The 9530-nt window shown below is 39.0% G+C and overlaps 1 protein-coding gene across 1 annotated transcript; it reads left to right on the top strand.

Annotated features, from left to right (window-relative positions):
• The first annotated feature begins 221 nt into the window (after positions 1 to 221).
• On the top strand, positions 222 to 8762 carry LOC131300554 (transmembrane 9 superfamily member 1-like). Its single transcript, XM_058326453.1, has 12 exons — positions 222 to 470; positions 2830 to 3022; positions 3137 to 3241; positions 4292 to 4309; positions 4928 to 5025; positions 5100 to 5252; positions 5464 to 5598; positions 5829 to 5995; positions 6290 to 6384; positions 6518 to 6891; positions 7446 to 7719; positions 8221 to 8762. The coding sequence occupies exons 1-12, from the start codon at positions 372 to 374 to the stop codon at positions 8286 to 8288; spliced, it is 1779 nt and encodes a 592-aa protein (XP_058182436.1). The 5' UTR covers positions 222 to 371; the 3' UTR covers positions 8289 to 8762.
• Positions 8763 to 9530: the final 768 nt, after the last annotated feature.

The following is a 9530-nucleotide window of genomic DNA, read 5'->3' as shown; positions in this document are numbered from 1 at the left end:
AAGTCCAGCTGCTCCGGTATCAAATGTGGCATTCGTTAATGGAAAATGAGTTGAGGCCCGCCTACGCCAAATCAGACACCTGATTATAAAAAAACGAGGAATGAACCAGTGTTTTATATGTAGAGACACAAGGCATTATTCTCCGTTACTATATACACCCAGCGGTCTATTTAACCTAAATTCGTAAACACGAGCCCGTACAGTCTCTCTCTCTCTCTCTCTTAACACTCCCGAAGGAAGAAACAAAAGCCAGAAGCGAAGGTAATCAACTACACACAAGCCTCTGACTCTTCTCTCTCTCTCTCTCTCTCTCTCTCTCTCTCTCTATCCGACTCTTCCGCACAGTTAGATCCGAAGCGCCGGCAATCCCGATGATCCCGATGCGTCTCACCGTCGGATCCCTCCCCTCCTTCGCCTTCATCGCCCTCCTCATCGTCTCCTTGGCGTTCGCTTCGGAGCACGATCACAAGGTATGCGTTGCGTAATACGTAATAGGTTTTTGAGAAAAATCACTAATTTCAGCTGCGTTTATGGTTCTAATTTAACATTTGAGCTCTCAGATCCCAACACGGCTGATTGTATTCGCGTTATGTAATCTGTAATCAGATCTATGTGTGTTGATGTTCATTTCTTTGCAATTGCGCTCTATAACTGCTTTAAATTTGGAGTACATAACGGTTTATTTGTTACGGAAATGCTTCGTTTTAGGGGTTTAGATCTTGGCCCTTTCCAGACCGAGAAATTATTCGGTGCGGCCCTTTTCAACCACAAATTGGTGTGGAGCTCTGTTCTAAAAATTGGTCTAGGCGGCGGACTAGTCGGTGTCTAGGTGATAGGCGGGGGTCAATGCCTAGATAAAAATTAGCCTAGGCGCCGATTAGTCAGCCACCACCTAGGGAGTTAGGCGCCTCTTTCCGCCCGACTAGCACCTATCGACTTTTAGAACACTTGACTGTGGAATCCGAGATAATGGGTGTAGGCCCCACTCCGATGTGTGGTGGGGCTGCCCCAATGGTGGTGCCCCAGGGTATGGAATAATTTGTCGTATGGAGGGTATGGAGGGTTGCGTACAAGCGAGATTAGAGAGAAGTACTGAATTAATAGGTTGGTGAGTGTTAGCTATGGGCCTATGGTATATGCATGACAGTGCGGTGGGTAGTGTGGTAGTTTATTGCCTTTAGAGTAGTGGGGCTTGCTCGAGCTTTTTGTGTTGGTGATATGCGAGGACGGTGCTTTGATTTGGGTTTAATGGGGCCAAGATCTTACACGTAGCCGACCATATGTTTTGATGTAATAAGCAAGTAAATGGCATGTTTACATACTAATAAGTACTGATCATTTAATCAGAAATTCGTTGATGAGATACGAAACCTGATAACTTCACAGATAAAGCAATGCCTGATATGCTACAGAGGTGCTTCACCTCCCCTAATGCTTTAGCCTGTGCCAACCCTCACTTTTTAAAACACAGCCAATATTGGAAAGGAACTCCTTCATACTGACTTTGGGAGTTTAGGAGGAGAAGGAAGATATAAGATTGACAGTAGTCAAAGAAGGAGAAGAGCCGCTGAATACATGAGCCTGTTTGAATAGTTAATATGAGGGGAAAGTTGACTTCATCATAGAAAAGGGGACTTAAATCGTCATATATGGTTGGAAAGCCATGTGGCAAGCAAGGAAGCTATCTGCCTATATTAAATCCTCCATAGGAAGCAATAACATTTCGGCAATTCAATCCTTATGTCTCCGTTGAAACTCTTAGCCTGGTAATGCTTTCCTTTTCTGGTTGTCCCCAAAGGTATGAACCCCTTGGACATTAATCTCATTCGGTACAAGAAAGGGGAGATGAAAGGGAGAAGTACCTCTTCGTTTTCTTCTTAAATCAGGCTTCACCCCCTTCCATAATTTGCTTATTAATTACAATTTTTTCAGAACAAAAGTATGAGCTCAGGATAGCATATTATGATGCTCGACAACTTAGTCAATCTATAATGTTCTAAGGGCTATAAAACTAGCGAACCAATAGATCTATAGAATGAATCTGTGAGAATTGGCACAAAAGGTTCCCATACATGGCAATTGCACCATAGTGTTGGCATTGGCATTGGCATTGGCTTGTATTTTTGCTTTCTTCTATTCATTTTCTTTTCTAAAAGTGGCAATTGCATCATAACCCCTTCCATAATTTGCTCCTCATCACTATGTCTAAATACCATCTCTCTTTACTTTGTTGTTTCTTATTTTAGTTTTTGTTCGATTTGTATATGTTAGGTTGTAAAAATGTTCTGACAGCCTGTGAACCAGGCCAAGACCGTGTCGACCTGTGCTTGCTCCTAGCTGAACCCAAGCATAACCCAAACCCCAGTTAAAGGTTCATGGCTAGGTAATTGAAGTCCAGGCTGGTGGCCGGCCAATTTTACATACTAGTTGATAGATTTTCAGTTTATTCCTCCACATCATTCCTTGATGAGGCCTTGCCCTCATCAGCCATGGTTTAATGGGATCGAATAGTGGTAATGCTGTGATATGATGAAAATAAACCTTCTCAACTCGATTGTATTACTGCTCAACTTAACTTCCATATTACTTATGCTTATTGAACGTTCGAATAGACATACCGACATAAGCTTTACCACTGCACATCGCACTTGTCACCTGTGCCCAATATTGCTCAAGTTTAGAGATGGTCTAAGGCCCTAAGCTTAGTGCTATTCATTGCAATCTATCTATTATCTCCAGAAATAGGTCAACCTGGTTCCTTTCTGTTTGCTATTCACATATCTTGCCGCAATATGCAGTTGTCTGACACAATTTTGTTCCTTCCTGTAGTATCAACAGGACAATCCTGTTACCCTATGGGTAAATAAGGTTGGTCCTTACAATAATCCACAAGAAACATACAACTATTATAGCCTTCCATTTTGTCATCAATCCAGCAATGCGGCTCACAAGTGGGGTGGTCTCGGTGAGGTTCTCGGTGGCAATGAACTCATTGATAGTCAGATCGACATAAAATTCCAAAGTATGTGCATCTTCTGCCACACTTACCAAAACAAAGCGTCTTCCATAATCTTTTGAGTGGTTGGTTTATTGTGTTTAACTGAAAATAGTGGCAAACTTTGGCTTTGTTCGGCAGAAAATGTGGATAAGAACTCCATTTGCGATATCGAACTTGATGAAGCAAAGGTGAAACAATTTAAGGATGCTGTTGAGAGTAGTTATTGGCTCGAATTTTTCATGGGTATGTATTCGCTATCATCTTCTTTTTGCTACTGGTCCGATGATGGATGAATGGATTGGAAAATGCAGTAAAAATTTGGACCTTGGGGTTCTCAAAAGGAAATTGGAATCAAATTTGTTTCGGAAGATTCTGAATTGCCTGGCTTGGGAAGAGAGTGCATCATCTTTGCTGAGAATTCATAGACACTAGACAGTTGCAACTTTTCTCTGTAATCTTATGTCACTAGTGTAGAAACTGGGTTGTGCTTGTATCCTTGATGTTCTACTTTGTTGTTCGGAGCAGAATAAAGTTAGTTATTATATGGAAAATGGAAATTGTAATATTAGAAAATGGAAATTGAAATAATATTAAGCAATTTCTACCATGATCCGTGATGGCCTCAGTTCCAGCATATATTGCCTGAACAATGCTTTGGCCATACGGCATACTTTGCCTTGCTTATCAGAATGTCATCTGTATACATTTTTACTTATGATTATAGTGATCGTGGTAATTAAGTGCTACTGCCGTAATAGTCATCATTAAAAAGCAGTAATTTCCTTTTTGTTGGTATGTTTTCTTAACATAACAGCGTAATAAGTGAAAAATGAATATTCATTCTATTCATCAACCACCTGTAACTTGTCTATTTAGCTTAGAAACATGATTAGAGATAAGAAATACTTAAACAAATGGAAGCCTGTCAAGTGTCGTACTGGACAGGAGTATTTCTTGGAGTTCTAGCAGGCTCGAGAATATGTCCTTTTTTTTTTGCTTTTTCAACTTTCTGATTTTTACTCTTTCCTCTTGACTTTTGCATTGGATGCCTTGAGCACCAGTAAGGATCCTTGATATTGCGATGGGCACTGACATTTGTATAATTCCAATTATGTGGCTCCATTTGAGATACGGTTTGGGGGAACATGATTACATAGCCTTTTTATTTGGTGTGGATGTTTATTTTCTGTGTTGCAATTTTTTATATAGTTTCTTGAAGTTCTATCCTAATTTTTGTTGCCTTTTTTTCTGATCTCATTTTTCTTGGTCTCTGGTTGCTGATTACAAGTTCAGATGATCTACCTCTATGGGGTACGTGTTGTTTTACTTTTTGTTTTTGTTTTGTATTTAACCTTTGCTTGTAACTATGAAAAATTACACTTTGCACCCTTAAACCTTTTCTCATTTGGTCACTCAACTTGAGATTTTATCATTTAGACCCCGTTTCAGAAACCTTCTTAAAAAATAAGCAGCTTATTTCACATTTTCAAACTCAAAAATAATGTAAATGAAAAATAAATTTTCAATTTTTTTTTTTGCATCGTATAAAAGATCTCATCGAGATCTTTCAAACAAGATCTATATTGCGTATTTGTAGATAAACCCATAATTTTTGAGCTTGAAATTGCCTTCTTAAAACGTAAGGACTTTTTTCCCTTTCTGGAACGGGCTCTTAGTCCTTTAACCATATTGTCTTTCCTTATAACGGAAATAACCACGCCACATTGAAAATTGGAAGTTAAGAATTATAATCACAGAGTTAAGCTCAATTTTTTATGGTCACAAAAAAAGAAGTGAAGTTTAAAGGCCAAAATGAGGATTGTGTAATACTTTGAGGTTGCAAAATGAAACAGTGTCTTTTGATTTGTAGCTTTTTAAGACGGTAAAATGATACCAACTGCTTTAATGCATCATCTTACCATCTTGTAGGTTTTGTTGGTGAGCTACATCCTGACAAGAATAGTGATAACAAGAAGCATGTGCTTTACACACATAAGAACATCCTTGTTAAATACAACAAGAATCAGGTTCTGGATTCTTAACCATGTGGATTTTTTATGGCCTCTTCATGTGTTCGATTTTGATTATTTTCTTTAAGCAGATCATTCATGTTAATCTCACTCAAGAGAGCCCTAAACCGTTGGAAGTGGGGACAACGCTACACATGACATATTCTGTCAAATGGATCAAAACTAATGTCACTTTTGCTCGCCGTTTCAATGTTTACTTGGATTACCCTTTCTTTGAGCATCAGGTAAATGTCTTTGTGTTTCCCCGTCCCTACTACGGTGGAATGATGGTTACTACTGGCGTGTCATTAGCAATTCACCAACTGTGGTGCTTGTTGATACAAAATTGAGATTATAATTTAGGCCAAGTTGTTAGGGGATTTGAACTTTTAGTTGGTTTATGGTATTTATGAACCGTTCACTAGAACTTAACTGTGATTCATTTGTACAATGCAGATTCACTGGTTCTCCATTTTTAATTCGTTCATGATGGTTATCTTTCTCACTGGTCTGGTGTCAATGATACTAATGCGAACGCTTAGAAATGACTACGCGAAATATGCTCGGGAGGATGATGATTTGGAGTCTTTGGTAATGCTCTCAAACCAATGTATTTGCTTTTGTTCCCAATTGAATGTTTCTGTCTATTTTTGTTCTGCAGCATTCAGCACTTCTGCTGTTTTCCCTACTGACTGTTTCCTCCCCTGGATCTGCTGTGCCACACCCCCCCGGAGAATGGGCCTACATTTCAATTGGAATAAGAGATGTTAATATCTTGTGGCAACCCATAATTGGTTGAAATGTTATGTCCTCATTTTCAGGAAAGAGATGTAAGTGAGGAGTCTGGTTGGAAGCTCGTCCATGGGGATGTTTTTCGGCCTCCTCGCAATCTAGTTTTACTTTCTGCTGTTGTTGGGACAGGTGCTCAGTTGGCGTTGCTTGTTCTTGTTGTCATCTTGGTTGCAATTGTTGGAACCTTGTACATCGGGTATGTTGAGAATGAATTTGTTAGCCTTGAAATAACATGTTTGTCATCAAGCCATAGATCATTTCTGTTGGTTGCCTTATTGATCACTCCATTCGCGCCTCCTTGTGTTCCTTGTTGTCCCAGGGTAATGGCGATGTTTGTTCTCTACATTCATAATTTGTTTGTCATTTGATTTTGAGTTGCTTGTCAGGATAGACCTATTCCCTTTTCTATTCACGTTCTTGAGAGTTTTTTTGTTATTTATCCGAACATTGGCTTCATATTGGTACTTATACTTCTGCTTATCTTCTTCAGGAGAGGAGCCATAGTGACAACCTTCATACTATGCTATGCTTTGACATCATTTATATCGGGTTACGTAAGTGGTGGAATGTATTCACGCAATGGAGGTATGCTCAATGACTAGCTAGTGCTGTATTTGCCTTAGATGTTATGCGCATTTGATTTTCTATATAGCACCATTGAAACGCAGAGCTTCTCTTTGATGGTTTTACTACATTATTTATGTCCTCTTCTTGTCAGGTAAAAACTGGATAAAATCAATGTTCCTCAGTGCATCACTTTTCCCATTTATGTGCTTTGGGATTGGTTTCGTTTTGAATACAATTGCTATATTCTATGGATCGCTAGCTGCCATTCCTTTTGGCACGATCGTGGTTGTTTTCCTTATTTGGGCTTTCGTCTCTTTTCCCCTTGCACTTCTTGGTACCGTTGTGGGAAGAAACTGTAGTGGTGCCCCAAACAATCCATGCCGTGTGAAGACCATTCCTCGTCCAATCCCAGAGAAGAAATGGTACCTTACACCATCTGTAGTTTCTTTGATGGGAGGGCTACTACCCTTTGGCAGCATATTCATTGAGATGTATTTTGTTTTCACATCCTTCTGGAATTACAAGGTAAATGTGACGACTTGATTCTCATGTTTGAATGGCTTTCATACAAATGCTTGGTTGTCCTTCGCCTTGCATAAACAAATAATTAAAATGCCAGTACCCAGGGAAATCATCCTTCGATTTACATGATTCAAATTTCTGAGTGCTGCAATTTGTTAGAATTGTGAGTTTAGTCTAGTTGTTTAGGGGTCGTACGAGATTATCTGGATGGAAGACTTTAGATCAGGTGTCTTTATGTTACTCGGTTTTATAGAAACAAAATGACATCATTGCATCAAATAAACCTTTCAAGGTCAATGTAAGGCACTTGGTGGCTGAACAATTTGACAGCTCCAAGTTCCAACCATTTCTTCGATTATATTTGCACTAATTCAGCTCTGTTTGAATGGTCGATAGTTTCATTTATTCTGCTTGATGATGTTTTGTGGTAAAATGTAGTTCCAATTTTTTTTCATTTTGCACTTTTGAAGGGATAAATAAGAGAAACAACTCCCCCCCCTGCTTAATCAAATGCCTGGTCAAAGTTCAATGACACTTTTTTATCTTACACTTGACAGGTGTACTATGTCTATGGATTTATGCTGCTGGTTTTTGTGATTCTCTTGATTGTAACGGTTTGCGTTACAATTGTTGGGACATATTTCTTGCTAAATGCTGAGAACTATCACTGGCAGTGGACTTCATTTTTCTCTGCTGCCTCCACGGCTGTCTATGTGTACTTGTATTCAATATATTACTACTCTGTCAAGACTAAGATGTCAGGCTTCTTCCAGACCAGCTTCTATTTTGGATACACTCTCATGTTTTGCCTTGGGTTAGGAATTCTCTGCGGTGAGTTGTACTGCTTCCATTCCAAATTTTGCCTTCCTGCACCTTGTTATTGTTGCTTCTTCTAATTCATGTGAAGAATATTTTCTACATCCCAAAGCTTTACCATTTTGAAGCAAGTTTCTATGGAACACTGGTAACCGTATTAGGGAATGTGATATTCGATTTGAAGTCCTTTCGAAAGAGAACTCCAATATGTATTCTTTGCCTGGTATTTAGTGGAATTAGTGGGCCAGAATGAAGGATCAGTTAAATCGGGTCAGAATTTTGATTGGTTCGATCTGTCTCAAGAGGCCATCTGTTTCCTCTTGAAATCTATTCTTTAATGAATTTGATTTTTTAGTTTTTGTATTTTGAACGAAGTTGAGGGTTTGACTGTGTCAAGTCCAGTTGTATCTGGGGCTTACTAGGGTTTACAGGGACCTGTGCTTGAGTTATTTTCATTATGTATTTATCGCTCTTCATATGTAAATAACTTCTGGCCGACCTTTCTAAATATTTCAGGAGCTGTTGGTTATTTGGGTTCCAATTTGTTCGTAAGAAGGATCTACCGAAACATCAAGTGTGATTAGGGTACTTGGCTAAGCTTTCAATACAGTGATTGTTGAGAATGAGCGAGAGGAAGCCTCTGGACACGTGCGGGGGGAACCAATGATGTCTACGCATGGAAATCACCTAGTTTGATGGCATGTAAGTCTTAGATACAGAGCAGCCCCGAGATTTTACCCCTTGTCCGGGGCTATTAGTGGAAATCCTTTTCATTTTTTATTAAGGCTATTAGTGGAAATCCTTTTCATTTTTTATTAACTTAGATTACACAGATTGTTCGAAACATGGCCCGGTTGGTTTATGTACTTATTGTTGTCCCCTTCTCTATGATGTCTCTTGTAGCAGCTTCTCTCGTATGTTCTCTTTTGTTTCAGTTTTGCTATATATGTAAGCTTTTGGTAGAAGAAACTTTTGGGAACGATCCTGGGAAATGTATTTTGTGGCGGTGAACATGTGCAATGACAAAATGCTCCTACTACTGAGTTGCATTTTTGCAATTTGGGAGTCCTTAGAATCTCTCTCTCTCTCCTACATACAGTGGCGGAGCCATAAATTTGGTACAGATGGGGCACTTATTGTTCATGTTCTCGATTTCTTTTTCACAATCAAATCCAATGTTATTTCCGGTCTTGTTTGAACTGAAAAATCTTTAAGTTCTAACATGCAGTCTACATAAATTTAAAAAAAAAAAAACGAAAGTACGTATTGTAACAGATCAACTTTGGAATGAAAAGCCATACCTTTCATAAACACTCTATAAGTAATACTCCTTCCGTCCATTTTTAAGTGTTCTGTTTCGTAACATCAATTTATTAAAAAGACATTATTATTATATCTTTCACATTAATTTTTTCTTTTGCTTTCTTTACTTACCCATCATCATTACTCTTACTCACTAACTATTTGGCTCCGAAATGGCTCAAGTACTGAGCGGGCGTGCCAAGACTTGTCGCGTCTAACGTAAAGGGCTGAGCGTCACTTTTCTGACTTCTTAACCGTGAGGGCAATAGTGCTGCAAACCTAAGGGCTGGATTGCAGTGTTGGTTCGTGGTTTTGCCTCTACGAGCGAGGACTTGATAATTTCCTAACCGTGTAGGAAAAGAAGTAGCACCGTAGAATGACTTTATTATAATGTAATAATAAGGTCGGGGATACAAGAGAGATATGAATAACTTTATTATGTCGTAATAATAAAGTTGGGGTACAAGAGAGATAGAAAACTCAAATTACTTGGAGAAGTAATTGAGTAGTGATGAGAAAAGTGA

Source organism: Rhododendron vialii, chromosome 9a, assembly GCF_030253575.1.
Source record: "Rhododendron vialii isolate Sample 1 chromosome 9a, ASM3025357v1".
Taxonomy (NCBI): domain Eukaryota; kingdom Viridiplantae; phylum Streptophyta; class Magnoliopsida; order Ericales; family Ericaceae; genus Rhododendron; species Rhododendron vialii.
Note: the sequence above shows the minus strand (reverse complement) of the source record. Positions and strands in the feature narration are given on the sequence as shown.

Bases quoted from the DNA above. Each gene is read 5' to 3' on its own strand.
- LOC131300554 (XM_058326453.1), top strand. From the start codon at position 372: ATGATCCCGATGCGTCTCACCGTCGGATCCCTCCCCTCCTTCGCCTTC. The intron at 6,385-6,517 runs GTATGCTCAATG...TCTTCTTGTCAG, and splicing joins AATGTATTCACGCAATGGAG to GTAAAAACTGGATAAAATCA. The intron at 6,892-7,445 runs GTAAATGTGACG...TACACTTGACAG, and splicing joins CATCCTTCTGGAATTACAAG to GTGTACTATGTCTATGGATT.